Source organism: Zonotrichia leucophrys, chromosome 2, assembly GCF_028769735.1.
Source record: "Zonotrichia leucophrys gambelii isolate GWCS_2022_RI chromosome 2, RI_Zleu_2.0, whole genome shotgun sequence".
In the NCBI taxonomy this organism is placed as follows: domain Eukaryota; kingdom Metazoa; phylum Chordata; class Aves; order Passeriformes; family Passerellidae; genus Zonotrichia; species Zonotrichia leucophrys.
Window position 1 is genome coordinate 5,143,603 of NC_088171.1, and position 14,834 is coordinate 5,158,436.

General features: G+C 39.7%; 1 protein-coding gene across 2 annotated transcripts in view; it reads left to right on the top strand.

The window, feature by feature from the left end:
* The first annotated feature begins 97 nt into the window (after positions 1 to 97).
* Positions 98 to 14,834, top strand: part of DLEC1 (DLEC1 cilia and flagella associated protein) — a 32,590-nt gene continuing 17,853 nt past the window's right edge. For both annotated transcript variants that reach the window (XM_064703835.1, XM_064703836.1), the window contains exons 1-18: positions 98 to 432; positions 1,179 to 1,319; positions 1,858 to 2,014; positions 2,597 to 2,707; positions 3,624 to 3,775; positions 4,025 to 4,242; positions 4,470 to 4,551; positions 4,941 to 5,028; positions 5,804 to 5,977; positions 6,715 to 6,851; positions 7,739 to 7,831; positions 8,083 to 8,173; positions 9,037 to 9,199; positions 10,873 to 11,071; positions 12,382 to 12,440; positions 12,936 to 13,110; positions 14,382 to 14,475; positions 14,699 to 14,829. In XM_064703835.1, coding sequence (XP_064559905.1) covers positions 175 to 432; positions 1,179 to 1,319; positions 1,858 to 2,014; positions 2,597 to 2,707; positions 3,624 to 3,775; positions 4,025 to 4,242; positions 4,470 to 4,551; positions 4,941 to 5,028; positions 5,804 to 5,977; positions 6,715 to 6,851; positions 7,739 to 7,831; positions 8,083 to 8,173; positions 9,037 to 9,199; positions 10,873 to 11,071; positions 12,382 to 12,440; positions 12,936 to 13,110; positions 14,382 to 14,475; positions 14,699 to 14,829 — 2,523 coding nt within the window. In that variant the 5' untranslated portion in view covers positions 98 to 174. The remainder of the gene's footprint in view (positions 433 to 1,178; positions 1,320 to 1,857; positions 2,015 to 2,596; positions 2,708 to 3,623; positions 3,776 to 4,024; positions 4,243 to 4,469; positions 4,552 to 4,940; positions 5,029 to 5,803; positions 5,978 to 6,714; positions 6,852 to 7,738; positions 7,832 to 8,082; positions 8,174 to 9,036; positions 9,200 to 10,872; positions 11,072 to 12,381; positions 12,441 to 12,935; positions 13,111 to 14,381; positions 14,476 to 14,698; positions 14,830 to 14,834) is intronic.

Below are 14,834 nucleotides of genomic sequence, written 5' to 3' on the forward strand. Positions count from 1 at the left end.
CGCCATTACCCTGCACGTCCGTGCCCGGCCCGCCCGTGCCCGGCCCGCCCGCACGGTCACTCCCCGCACGGTCACTCGGCAACGGCGGGGCCGGCAGGCTGAGGAGGGGCCGGGCCGGCCAGGGCTGAGGAGAACCCGAATATCAGCACAGCGGATCACAGCGCCGGGCCGGACATGGCTGAGGAGAGCCCCAATTCACACACACAGGATTCCGGCACCGGGCTGGGCATGACTGAGGGGAGCCCAAGTATCGACACAGAGGATCACAGCGCTGGGCTGGGCATGGCTGAGGGCAGCCCTAATATCGGCACAGAGGATCACAGCGCTGGGCTGGGCATGGCTGAGGCCAGCCCCGAATCCGGAGCAGCTCCAGCGCAGGAGTCCGACGCCGGGCTGGGCATGGCTGAGGGGAGCCGCAGCGGCGACCCCCAGGTAACGCAGTGGGGCTGGGCAGCACGGGCACAAATAGCGTAGCCCCCAGCAGCAACTGAGCCCTGTACACAGAGCCTGAAAACAGCCACACACAGAGACCTGTCCCCTTGGGACATACAGACACATTCACAGACCTCCTGCACATAGAGACTCCCCCTGCTATCAGCTTCACACACGGAGATCCCCACTGCAAACAACCTCTCACACACACACATCCCTGCACACACAGACCACCCTGCAATCAGATTCACACACAGACCCTGCTATGAACAGCCTCACACACCCGCAGCCTCTCACATCCCTGCACACACAGATCCCCCATACAAACAGCCTCACACACACAGAGCCCTGCACACACAAACCCCCAAACAGACTCACGCACCCTGGGGCACAAACACACGCCCTGCACAAGGACTGACACACACACATATCACCTGTACAACACTCATATCTCCCTCCCCCACGCTCTCCCCACTCCCACAGCCCCATCCCTGCACAAACCATCAAACACACTTGTACACAGAGAACGGTGCCCATCATCATCATATACATGTCCAGCCAGCACAGACACAGTCCCACAGCACGTACACCCAGCCATCCACACCTCAGTGTTCGTGTGCACACACATCCCCTTTCTGGGTACCTTTTCCCATTTGCTAATTACAGCTGTTTGTATGCACCCAGTCGTATATTCCCATCTTGTCTCTTGCTTTAAGCTCTAAACACTCTATTTTTCTTTCCCCCAGGATATCTCCCATGTGCTGGCTAGTGCCTTTAAGGACCTGTACACTGAAGATGTTTTGGAGGAGGACGTGGCAACAAACTGGATTGAGTCCCAAAGAGGAGACAGCGTTTATCAAGACAGTTATACAGATGAGCTAGAGAAGGTACAAGTCCAAACCAAGTCAGAGTTTGGAGCTCTTTAGTCACTACTTAGATCTTCTGTAAAATAAAATTTAAAGGCAGGTGTTGATCCTACAATTGACATTTTTAAATGGAAATTTACTTGAACAGTTTCCCACAGAACCTTTCAAGTAAGTTAATAGTCACATGATCCTTCATGACATTGTTATCTCTAGTTGGCTTTTCAGACACAGAGTACGAGCAGTAAAACAGTAGCTCTTTAAATGCCTGTTGTACTGGCTGAAAACTTTCCCCTGTACCTGCCTAGGTTTCTTATCTTGTCATCACTCCAAAAGCTGTTGTCAGTGGATAAAAGTAGAGGCTGATGCTGGATGATTTGAGCCACTGTTGTTTTTTTTTCTGGTTTGTGTCATCATGGAATGACAGTGTTTAGCAGGCCAGTTGATGCTTGTAAAGTGGTGATGTTTTACAAATATGTCTGTGTTTACCTCTCAAAGGCAAACAGAAAACATCTGCCTGTAACAACCCAAATTTCTCTTTATTCACCCATGCTCGTGGCAGCTTCTGGCTGAGTACAGGAGCCGACTGACAGAAGCTGACAGAGCAGAAAAGGAGATCATTCGGGCCCAGGCCCGAGCAAAACGTGAGGAGGCAAGGGTTCTAAAGCAGATGAAGATTCATGCAGGGAAAGATTTCCCTAAACTGGGGCTGCCTCCAGGTGAGGATTCTGCAGTGTTGCTCCCCAGTACATGCTTATGGTACCTGGACACCAGTTTGGGTTTGGCTTTACATCAACAGAGCTACTTTGAGAGATTTTGTGCAGAGGTTCAAGTAGAGTAACATCTGTTTAACACTGAGAAACTAAACAACCAGCTCATGTTCAAGGTATTTAATTTGGATTCAGGGGTTACCACCTAAATATTACAAGCATATATACCTTGATATGTAGCAGCAACAAACAGATTAAATATTTCTCCAATTGCTGGGTTTGAACTGAATTTAGAATTGTGGAGATGCATGTCCAAGTCTTGGGATTAAAATACCAGATTATTTTCTATAAAATATAATATGTATTGCATTCTATATAATACAATATAACTTATATGTATTATAATGTATATATAATATATATGAGATATGTATCATATCATATAATATCATATCATATCATATATAATATAATATGACAGGGATGAGGTGTAAAAACAACATTACTTTGGATTGATCAAGATTGTCTGTATTAAGGGGCCATTATTTTGCTTTTTTGATTTTTTTTTGTTTGTTGGCTTTCCTGTTGCAGTGGCGTCCTCTTTTCGTTGGATTGTGAATAATGAACTTCTCAGAAAAAATAATTTAATCTGTCCTGAGGATTACATCACTGAGAAATTACCTCTTGCCAAAGCACCAAAAGGTAACTTTTGAAGCAGAAAGTAATTTAGACTTTTTAGAACAGGCTATAATTGAAATATTGGAGGATGTAGCAGATCTGAGTATATTTTTATAGTTTTCTGCCAAAGCAGAAGGGACTCAAGTATTTTAAGCATAAGATTCCACTAAGAACACATTTTCAAAGTATAATTGATAAATTCAAAGCTACTGAGTTTAGATGTTCTTAAATATGATATTTGATCATTATTGCACATTTATTTACAGTTCTTTCCATCTCACACAAAAACTGCATTAGTGTTCTGTCTCCATCCAATTGCATTACACACAAAGCTGCAACTACATCTTGTATCTAGAGAAGGGAAGTAGTTGCATTAAAGTAAAAACTATTTTCAATGAGATAAAATTGTATTCCTTATTTAGGGTTTAAAATTTTCCAGTTCTGGAAATATATTGGTTTTATTTGCACATGCAGGTCAGTAAGGAAAATATTTTGGGCAATATCAAGATTACTTCTTTTATTTATATGTGAGCCAAGATGAAAGGTTTTAGGATCATTGAAATGAAGTTTTTCAGTCAAGCCAAAACAAACCTTTCAGAGTAATCAACTTAGATTTAGAAACACAGATTTCAAGATTTGTGTTTTGTTTTTTTCCATTCTAATTCCAAACAAAAAATAAAGATCTCACTTCCCTTACAAGATTAACATATCTTTCTGAGAGTAATATAAGTGTATACAGCCTGTTTAATTAGTGCTTCTGAAAGCTTTCTTATTAAAGTACTAAGCTTTGGTTGTACAAAATAAGTTCTAAAAATACATTGAATTCTTGAGGATTTTTGCCAGCAACAAGCCTTAAAATAAACCCATACACCTATGCTTAGACTAAATATTTGCCATTCATGTTTCCCTCTTACAGAATTTCTTTTTCTTTGAATTGCAGGAGAATCAGAGCCTGGATACCTGAAAGGGACACATAGACAACGTGCTTTTTCACTGGATGAGATTATCTACTTAACTGACAGTGTGACAAGTGAGTCTTCAGCTGTGTCCTCTGTCCAAGACTCCAGCCTTGAGGCTAAAACCATCAGTAAGGTATATTTTACAATTTACTTTTAGTCTGCCTGATCTTAAAGGCCTGTTGCTCTTCCTGCAACAAAGGGTGAATATCAACCCATTGTTGATTTGACTCCAGTCCTTATATTTCCTCTGTTAAAAAAAGAGAAATACTGTATTTTCTGTATCAGTTGTCATTGCTGTGTAGCTTTAATAACACACATGCAGCTCCCTTTTTCCTCATCCTCAAGATCACTGTGTTTCATTGTGCACTCTTGTTTTTCAAAGAAAACTGAAGCCTCACAGAAACGAGCCAGGAAAGAGAGTAAGTCCTGGAAAGCAGAGGAATTGAGTGAGTACCTCTCCAGACTTGAGAAAAGACAGAATTACTTGAAGAATCCACGCTTTTTCCCACCAAATACTCTGGATGGAGGCAAATCTCTTGTAATTTCTCAAGACAAAGTGGAAGAAATCATAGCCAGAAGAAAAGCAGAAGATGGCAAAGGGTATGCATTTTCTGGATTCTGGGCTGGAATGAACAGAGCTCCACTGTAGAATTGCTGTGGATTTACCCAGAGATATTTTGAGCTAAATTTTTAATATGGTTTCTTAATAACAAAGTATGTTGTATGATATTTTAGTTTTGCCAAAGGAGATATTTTGCAATTTCTCACTTTATCAGTATTTAGAGAACCAGGCAGTAAGATAATGTCTCTTTTTTTTAATCTTTCAGTGATACCTCATTTGTTCCTGTGTTTCTTGCCAGTCCACCTTCTGTCCTGTTTTTGTATGATAAAGCTGGGCAGGTTTATGAGGTGAGAAGGTTCTTTGTAGAGAGTTAATTCTGCATCCCTGAAGAATTATATCCTATCATGATCTACATATTTCACCCAATGTTTAGCCTTTCTGAATTTCAATAAAAGTCTGAGTTTCTTCTGTATATTGAATTTATGACCCTCTAACTTCCTTGAAGATTTTCCATCACACCTGCCACTGGCACACAAACCAGTGAAGACTAAATGGGCTCTTCTCAGTCTCTGCTTTGTTTTGGTACTGTCTGATTCAGCCTCTATTGAATAAACTGGGATTTTGGGTTGGTTGTGATGATGAAGTAATTACTCCTAGCAGTAGTACCAGGGAATTGCAAATATTTTAATGAGTGATGGTAATTACAATGGAGCATTTTTTATTTTTTTTTATGAAGATGACTGTAGAGGTACGGAACATCACTTCAACAGGTCAACATGTGAGACTTATCCCTCCCTCTTCTTCAGTATTTTTCATTTGGCCAGGTAAGGGTTCTTTTCTACCTTTAAAATGTTAACACATACAAAATCTAATTTACCTGCTCTAATAAAGATTTTCCAGAGAAGTTCTGTTTGGTTCTGTTATCCATAGTGTTCAGTTCTTTGGAAACTGAAAGCTGACTTGGGGCCACTCACATGCAACTCAGAAGCAGATTGAGATGGTCTAATGAGGAATTCAAGAAGACTTAGTAAAGTGTTTGATGTTAGATTGAAATGTGTCCATGGAATACCTAGATCAAATCTTATCCAAAATTCATCTAGGAACAGATGGAGTTTCCACTTTAAAAATTATGAGGAGAGGGGAAGAAATAACACACTGCAATACAGAAGGATAGGTTAGAAAATTAAGAAAATTCTCTTTCCTACAGTAGGATAGCCAGGCACTGGGATAGATTGCCTAGGGAGATTGTGATACCCCAAGAATTACAAGTTAGGTGCCTCCATGGAAGCCCTTTTGTCTTGTGGTAAGGCAAAACTGGGAAATGTCTCTAAGTTTCTCCTCACTATTTTCTGTGTTTCTGAGGAATATATTTCAGACAAAGCAATCTTTGAGCTCCCTGGAATATGTGCACATTCTCAGATTGCACTGCCAGGCCTCTTGTGCTCATCCCTTTTTATCAGCTTGATTTAGGCAATAACTGGGGGGAGTTTACAGGCATCTTTCCAGAGGAAGATGTGATCATAAATACTACTGCCAATTTGGGGAGGTTTTAATTTTTTGTTTTAATTTTCTGCCTTTTGTTTTATTTTTTCCCCTAAGGAAAATATCCAGGAAAGGGAGGAATGATTGCTCCTGGGATGGCATGCCAGTATACAGTCCAGTTTATTCCTGAAAATCTGGGAGAGTATGAAGATCATATATTAGTGGAGAGTCAAGTATCAGAATCTTTTGTCATCCCAGTCCAAGCTAAAGTATCACTTCCAGTATTAACATGTCAGTAGTGTCCAAATACTAAATTTCTCTTGGGATTTTTTTTATGTGACTGTCTTCAATTTTGTGTCACAAAACAAATGTGGAAAACATTGGAATTGCAGTTTCTACTCTATCTCATTTTCACTTATCCTGATTTATTAGTTATTGAAATGTAATCCTGTTGGATTTTTCCTCAATGATTTGTTCTTGCCATCTTAGGCTCTTTTTGCTCACTATATTAGAGAAGGGAGTAGGGGCCACATTTCTAGGTTTGTGTTTTGTTGATTCCTGAACTCCCAATTGTAATTACTAATTATAAATATTATGGAATTATGATTTAGTTTTTAATTAATGCTATTAATTAATGTTCATTGAATGTGCAATTAATTATATATGGATATGGTATACCTGCACCTCTCAGATATCTAAGCTCAACTATAATAAACAGGATTACTTTTGCAAAAATTTGCTTTGATTTTTTTGTAAATTCACCTTACCTGTTATACTGAGGTTTTCTAAAAATATCATCTTTTTATCATTCAATAATCTTCAAGGAGGAAAGATCATCTTACATCATTAAAATGTAAGATGAATGTAGAAATACACATCTCACACTGTCCAACTTTGAAATGGAAAGAATTTAAGGGGTTAGGATTGCAAAACCTGGCGTGGTCTCATGCAGTAATGTCTGTAAAGAGCTGTTTAATCAGCAGCCTTTGCTCTCTCTGGAGTCTGATTTTCTGTGTTACTCCTTGCAGTGCCTGACTGTATAAACTGTGGTTCCTGCCTTGTTGGAGGAATAAAAACAACAACAATTTTGTGCAGAAATGAGGGAGTTAGGACTGGGAAGTTCTCTATAATTCCAGGGAAAGCCTGGCCAGCTCCTGATTCTGGGGTGAGTGATCAGAAGGGCAATACTGGACCCAGCATGGTGTGGGTGCCCTGGTGTGAAGGCTTTTTAAACAGTCATGTTGTGTTAGCACAGAAGTCATAAGGCCTTGCTGGAGAGATCTGCATTGTGCCATTCCTTCAGGAATTCACTTTATCCTGGAAACCAATCTCCCTGGATGGCTGTACCTCCTTCCTGTGCTCTGGTTTTCTGTGGAAGAGCTTGCCTTGCTCAGGGGAGAGGTAAACTGAGGCATAGATGAGAGAAAGGAAATCTGGCTCAAACTTTACCCTTGCCCTTGAAGCAAATAGAAATGCTGTCAGCTCTAGCATTGCTTGAGATAATTTCCTCTCCTTCCTCAACAAAACCATCCCTTGCTGACCTTGCTGCTCCTGTGGACACAGCAATCCAATGCAGCCCTGATGAGTCTGTAGCTCCCCATCACAAACCAGGGGTGGACAAAGGAGATAAAATGGGACAGAAAAAAAGAGAAAGAGCAGATGGGCCAAGTTGTCCCTTCAGAGTCTTTACAGTTCCAACTCAAAGTGAGTTTTAAGCATGGAGAAACAGACAAGCCCCTCTCTCAGGTGGAGCTGCTCTGCTGTGAACATGAATATTAGGGCTTCTGACACTGTCATTTGTCTTCAGAGACTGCACTTTCCCTTCTGCTTTCACCAAGGTCATTATAAAGCAGGGAGAATTTTATTTTTTAATTAAGCCATATTTATGAGCCACACACTTTTGAGATGTGTGAAAAAAAATATATGGTAACAGGTAGAACAGTGATGTTGTAGAGTAATGCCTCTTTCAGATAAATCAGTGTTTTAAACACAGCAATCTGATCCATTTAGTTTATTAATCTTTTTGTTTGTTTGTTTGTTTTAATACCTTAGGTGGCTGCCACTGCTGATTTTGTGGTACAGGATCCTTTTGGGATCCAGCCTGCTGGTTTGGAGCTAGCTCCAGGGCAGAATGCAACAGTACGGGTTAGTGCCAACTGCTGTAGAAAAGTTTTTTGCTTCACAAAATAAATTAACAAGCAAGATAATTTTAGTAGACCTGGCTGGACCTTGCAAGTTTGGGTTTATGTGAGCAAAAGTTGATTCTGTTTCTTGCAAGTGTTACTTTTAATTTCTAATTACTAAAACTGTCCTTCAGGGAATATTTGCAATTGATGTGTATTACTTAGGGGAGAGAAAACAGTTACAGACCTTGCTATTTCCCTTTTCTCTTTCAGGTAGTGTTTTTCCCCTCTTTGCCAGAAGCCTTGCAGCAAACATTCACCATTTTGTGTGACAATTATCCAACCAAATATGTTACAGTCGCAGGTTTGTTCCTAGCACTTTTCTAATTCTGTAGATATTCAGATAATGTGAGTGGTAATTGTTGGCATGAAGTGATGGTAACATTTTATGTCATTGGATTAAGCAAATACTTAATGTGTCCCCTGCTGGCTTTTTTTTTGGTATTGTTATTACTGCTCCTTCCCAGTGCATGGAATACACTGGATTCAGAAAACATTGAGCTCTTAATCTTCAGTAGGCAAAAATCCAAATGTAAAATATCACCAAGTCACAGAAAAGAAAACCAGTTGCCAGGTGCAAGTCATCTCTTTTACTTTTCTGTCAATAAGATGACTTGACAAGCTATGAAACATGAGGTGTTACAGGGCAGAAATGAACCACATTTGGACCTTTTGAGGCAGGCAGTCTCTGGATTAACTAATGAAACCAATTCAAATTCTTGTAAATGTTGGTGCTTGTACTGTAATATAACTGTGAGTGATATAACATGAGGCTTGGTTTGTATTTAATGAATCACTTTGTCACATGTATTTACTTTGGATTTTTTTAATACTTCATTTGCTGCTTATTTTAATTTTAATCTACTGCTCAAAACATCTGGGAGCCACATTGTCAAGCCCTGTAAACACCCTGCTTAGTTCAGTGAAACCATGCTGATGTGAGTGAGCTGAGGCTGTGGCCCTGAAATCCCTGTCTATGAAATTCATGAACAGAAGGTCTCTGTTAATACTTGTTGATAAACACAACATCAGGATTGTACAATTAACACATTGGAGTTCTGAAACTTGAGGAAACACCAGATATAATCAATAATTAACATTAATTACATGATGTGAACTATCTTAATAGTCAGATGGTAAACAGCAATACCTAATTATTTCTTCCAGGCCTTGGAGAGATGATTGCTCTGGAGCTTTTGTTTGTCACAGGAGGAGAAAGCAAAGCTCTGCTGGGTGAAGTCACTGATGCCACAGCACAGCACCTCATACGCTTCGAGCCCCAAAACCCCCGCAGCACTAAGGACAAGATCCTGCTCATAAGGAACTCCACGTAGGTAGCTGCTGTCAGAGTAATGCTCTGCAATGTGGGAATGCTGCTAGGCATCTCATTTGTCATACTCTGCTCTCTCAAGCTGGAGAAACCTTCATGCCCTTGATGAACTTCTTGCAGAATCTTTGCTTCTTTTTGCTCCTTATTTGGTAATTAAAGTTCAGGAAATGTTGTACGTTGTTGAAGCATTATGGCAACCATTAGCCAAGGTCAATATATTTGCTTTGATAGAGGTAAATCTACAAAAAATTCATAAATATACATGGTGGCAGGAAATACAGGGTGATCCAGATGAGATTTATCTAATTTTAAATGTCTGCTATATATACTTGTGCAACTGAGATAAGCACTCTTTTCCTTTCATAGTGCAGGGAATAGATGCTTCCAAGCATACAATTCTGAATGGAACATCTCCTAAAGAAAAATCATAATACATCCTGGACTCCACTGGATCAAAATGGGAGCCCAGTGTAATTAACTCACATTAAAACTCTCACATGGTTCCTGCTATTGAGTCCTTACAGATTTAAATATAAATTCAATTTGAAGTCAACTAATGTGTCCTTCTGGACAATTACACCATACTGAACATAGTGGCATCCTGATTTTGCTCAGAATCAATCAGACTTTAACAGAAATACACTTGTGCATGATTGCAGCAGATAGAGGCTGTAGACCATGAAAGCAGTGAGCAGGTCAGTGCTGGGTTTAGGACCATTAATCTGAATTGCTGTTTACAAGCAGTAAATATCTGACAGTTTATTTTTTGGTCTGGAAATCACACATGCATAATGCCAGAACAGGCTGATGTTTGAGTAAAGAAAGTGTGATTGGTGAACTGGATATTGTAAACTGACAAAGGATGTGACTGTGCCAATTTCCACATTTTCTCTGTGCTGCACTCACCACAGCACTCCCTGCACATCTGGTGTCAGCATTTGTATTAAACAAAGCTGGCCAGGCTGAGAGTAAATTCCATAGAAGCAGGAAGAAGAAACATTCTTTCTGCTACAGAAAGTGATACAAGAAATTGTAAATGTCCAGTTTTATCAGTGATACTTTCAAATTCCTCCCCCTTACTAAGGCAGATTTTTTGAGGTCAGCATGAACAAAATTCTCAAACCCATGAAGACATTCCATGGAATACACTTCTGCTGAAACAACCTAGTTAAGCAACCTTTTCTGGATTACAGAAAGTGAGGCAGAGCCATGGCTATAATTTTAGATGGAGGCATTGTGTTTGCTGACATGTTAAGACCACATCTTTCATTTGGATTAAATTCAGAATGTGATGTAGATCATCAGCAGTGATTCAAGGCAAATGTACTGGTGTCAGCAGGAATAGTCTTGTTCATCCCAGATCTTTGAAAAAAAGAATTGCAGAGTTTCTGAAACCTGGATTGCATGACAAGTTCAAATAAGGCAAGAAAGTGTTAAGGTATCTTATACATTTATGGAATTTACTTTCACATACTAGCACGTTCTTTATATGATTTATATGCTCTGACTCCATGATGCCTCAGCAGCTTTGTGACTTACAAAAACTGGGAAGTCAAACCCCTGTAATCTGTAAAGAGAGGAATTTCCTACCTGGAAAAAAAACCTGAACATATTTAGCTCAAAAATATCTGATTTTTAATCAGCTTTTCTGTTGTTTATTGACTTCTTTGCAGCAATGTAGAGCTTCCCTTCTTCTGGCAGATAACAAAGCCTCATCTGAAACCATTAATACCAGAAGAAACACAACAGAAAGACTTTACAGAGGTCAAAAACAATCAAGACCCAGAGTCAGCCTTCTCCCTAAATCCTAAGCAGGGAGTTTTGCTTCCCTATGCAAATCATGAGTTTATTCTCACTTATGCTCCACAGGAGGTATGGCTTGTGATTCCTTCCTATCTACAACCTCCAGCTGTGTATTTTTATTCAAGTCATAAAATCCTTGCTGTGCAACTTTTCTAAATTAAATTTAATTAGCTGGGACTATGCTCTGATAAACAGTGTTCAAAATGTAGAAAGTTACTGAAAGAAAACATGTTTTGACTGCAAAATGTGAGACAGTTTCTGATCTCATGTCATTTTGGGGACTGACTGGACACAGTTCATTTTACACTGAAACTGTGGACACATCCTCACACTGCAGCTGTGCTGGCTGGTGAAGTTACCACCCTCACCCTCTAGCAGCTCCTCCACCAGCTCCTGAGCCTTCCTCCTCTTCTTGGGGGATGTGCCTTGTACCTACTCCAGCCTAAATAAGTTGGTTAACAAACACTGATGATTTAAACTGTTTCCAGCTGTAGGGTTTTTTTGGCCTGAAATGGGCTCTATGAACAGCTGAGTGGTGAATTAAGGGGATAGTGGGAGCCTTTGGCAGAGAAATGCTGTGTGCAGCTGTGGGTAAGAGGGGTGCAGGGATGTTGGAATGCAGTTATCCCAGAGAATGCTGTTCTCTCAGTTTCTGCTCCCCTGTAAATAAGGAGCATGAGCTCACTGTATTTAGAGAAACCTGATCCAAAGAAAGCCCAAGAGTGGGAATGTCCCCTGCAGTGTTGATTGACAGACATAAGAAATACCTCAAATTTGTATGGAAGAGAAACTAATTGGCTTTTAAAAATAAACAGTTCATAGAATATATATTGAATTAAAATATACATCAAAATTAGTATCTGTCTACAAACAAATGAAGCTTTTGCATAGCCCTTCAGATTTAAGGCCTTTTTCTGTGTTTCTTTTTTCCCTCCTCCATTAGAATACAGAAGGCATTCTCTTCCCATGATGGAAAAGTCATGTTTCTTACTCCAGATCAGATTGATGGTCAATCAGCTGAATACTCTGGAGCAGTTGGAAGAAACTTCTCAATTAGAACAGCAGTACTGAGCTTAATTTGGGGAGCCTTTGCAGATGCTTGTGTGTAGTATGCAATATACAGGGGAAATAATAACAGGCATGTCAAAAATGAGTATTTTTCTTGGAACCCTACACCATGAGATCAGAATCTGGCTTAATGTTTTGCAGTCAAACATGTTTTCTTTTAGTAACTCCAGAGTTTGAATATTGTTTATCAGAGCTTAGGACTCTGATGATGATCGTTTATCCTTTACATGTAAACCACTTTTCCATCTTTTTTGATCTTCAACATAAATGATTACTTGACATTAAAATCTTTTTCTCCTTCATCTGTGCAGCTGAAGAGTTATCACAGTGTGCTGCAGATGGTAGTGAGGAACACCCCAGACTCACCTTGGTAAGCTGAGAAACATTTCCCAGTAAGATATATGGCCACAATTTATCTGTGCTATTACATTAAGTTACTGGGATTTTTCTTCTTTCTGGTGATGATGGATTGACAAGTATAAAGAATATTATCTGCACAAGTAGTTGTGGTACAAAGAGCATCTCTGATATCCTCCCCCATGCCTGCACACATGCCTGGCCCTAGCTTTTCCTCTCTTGGAAAAAGCTAATACTGTCATTTTGTCTGCTTATTTTCCAGGGTTTCCTGCTGTTACTCTTTGTCACAGCAGTATGTCACTTATATACTTGTTCATGGACAGACTGGGACAGCTAGAATACCTTAAAGTATAATGAAGTTTTTAATTGGCTGAGCTAATTGCCCACAGGCAGTCTGTACTTGAGAAACTTGTGATGGTTATCAGTTTTGATCTGGCAATTAAAAGACAGGATCCAATTAAACACAGGTTTAACATATTTAATGATTCTATCATATTTCCTCCCAAAGTTTAGTAGAAGAGAAGATGCTTCAAAACATCCCAGAATGCAGAGTAGAGGATGTGATAGCACTGAAAATAGAAGTTAAAGGCTCAACAGAACCATACAACCTTCTTCTGGAACCATATGCCATTATTATCCCTGGAGAAAATTTCATTGGTGTAAATGTCAAGAAAAAATTTAAGGTTTGTGTGCTTTTCACTTCACTGTTGTCATGTGGTTTGTGTCACTGGATGTCATAGGTGTTATTAGAATATATCAGACAGTCATTGTTGTTTTAGTTTTCCTGAAATGTTTTTAAAGGAGGCCTTGAATCCAGAAGGGTCTGCACTGAAATGCCCTACCCAGCCTGCTCAGCCCTTCACTCCAGGCAGAGCCTTTGTTCCTTTTTCATCTCTCCACTTTGATACCACAGAGTTTGACCCTTCTCAGTGTTTTTCTGGGTCACTAACCTCTTGCTTATCACTTTGTCACTCCTGTAGTGTAAAAGTTTTCCAGCTGGGAGGAATAGTCAATGGATGATTAAATTAGTTCATAACTGAGGCACTGTTCATGCAAAGAATACAGGAAGCACAGAAGAGCTACAAAAATCACACATGCTGTAGTTTACTAGATTTTATTCTTTCCTGCAGGTTCTGGTGATTTCTCTCTGGCCATTCTGGGACAGAATGCTGCTGCAATTGTCCCTCACACAGCATCCCCTTCACTATAGATCAGGATCCTTTTGATCTTAGACTCACTTGGGAAAAACAGGCCTGTTGGCAAGAGCCAGGCAGGAAGACATTTCCCAGTTAATGATTTTCCCATTTTTTCTTAGAGATCCTCCTAATAAGCCTTTGGTTTTAAGATTTCTCTCCCTAGAACTTTTTTTTTTTTTTCTTCAATTTAAGGCGACCATTTCGTACTTGCCAGTAACCCAGTATAACTACACATGTGATAGAGGTAATTAAGCCACTTACTGATGATATAACAACATCCTTTGCAGTTTCCAATTGGTATTTTTTAGTCTTAAAAAGATAAGAATTTGAACTGTGCTTAGAGATAATTGTACTTCAGAGAACAAAGTTTTTATTTGCTGTAGTTGAGAAATAATGTTTTGACTAGATCTGAAGAGCAGGCCAAACATTTCAAGAGCTTGTATCTCCTTCACAAATAGAACCTTTGGCAAAAAAAAGCTGCACTCAAAAGATTTTCAGTTTATGCTTAGAAATTCTGTTACATTTTTGAAAAATGCAGGGAAGTTTAAGAGTCTCAAATATGATCATGTTCTTGAAATGAATTGTTAATGGATTCTCTTCAGGTTTGAGGGAATACCCTCACCTATGTGAAGGAGACACTGTTAAATAAATGATGACTCAAAACCCAGTTTGCAGTGTATCAGTACTCTCAGCAAATTGACTTGCTGCTCTGAAAGCTTAAAGTGCATTAATTGTCTCATTGATTTTAATTGTTTCAGCTGTGGAACAACAGCAAAACATTGATCAAGTACACATGGGAGAGAATCACAGACTGTGAGATCATCGAAGTTGAGCCTCGTACTGGTGTCATAGGTAAAGTTTCTGTGACTTGCAAGCAGTAATTAATGAAAGAGACAGTAATTGATTATATCAGTTTATGACAGTCACAGAGCACTTTAATGCAAACTGGAAAATTACCTGATCTCCAGCCCTGTGGAGCCAGCAGGAGACTTAACTTGATTCCAGTAGCTTCATGCTTGAAGCAGGTGGTTTCTTACATCAAAGCGAGACAGGAGCCTGGTGTTTTCTCTTCTAGATGTGAATAAATGCTGTGAATTTCTCCTGGCAATTTCTGGGAGCAAACCTGGGGTCATCAGCCGTAAGCTGCCATGTCATGTTGAGCTGTGTCCAGAGCCAGTTATGCTGCATATTGAGGCTGCTTTTAAGGTAAG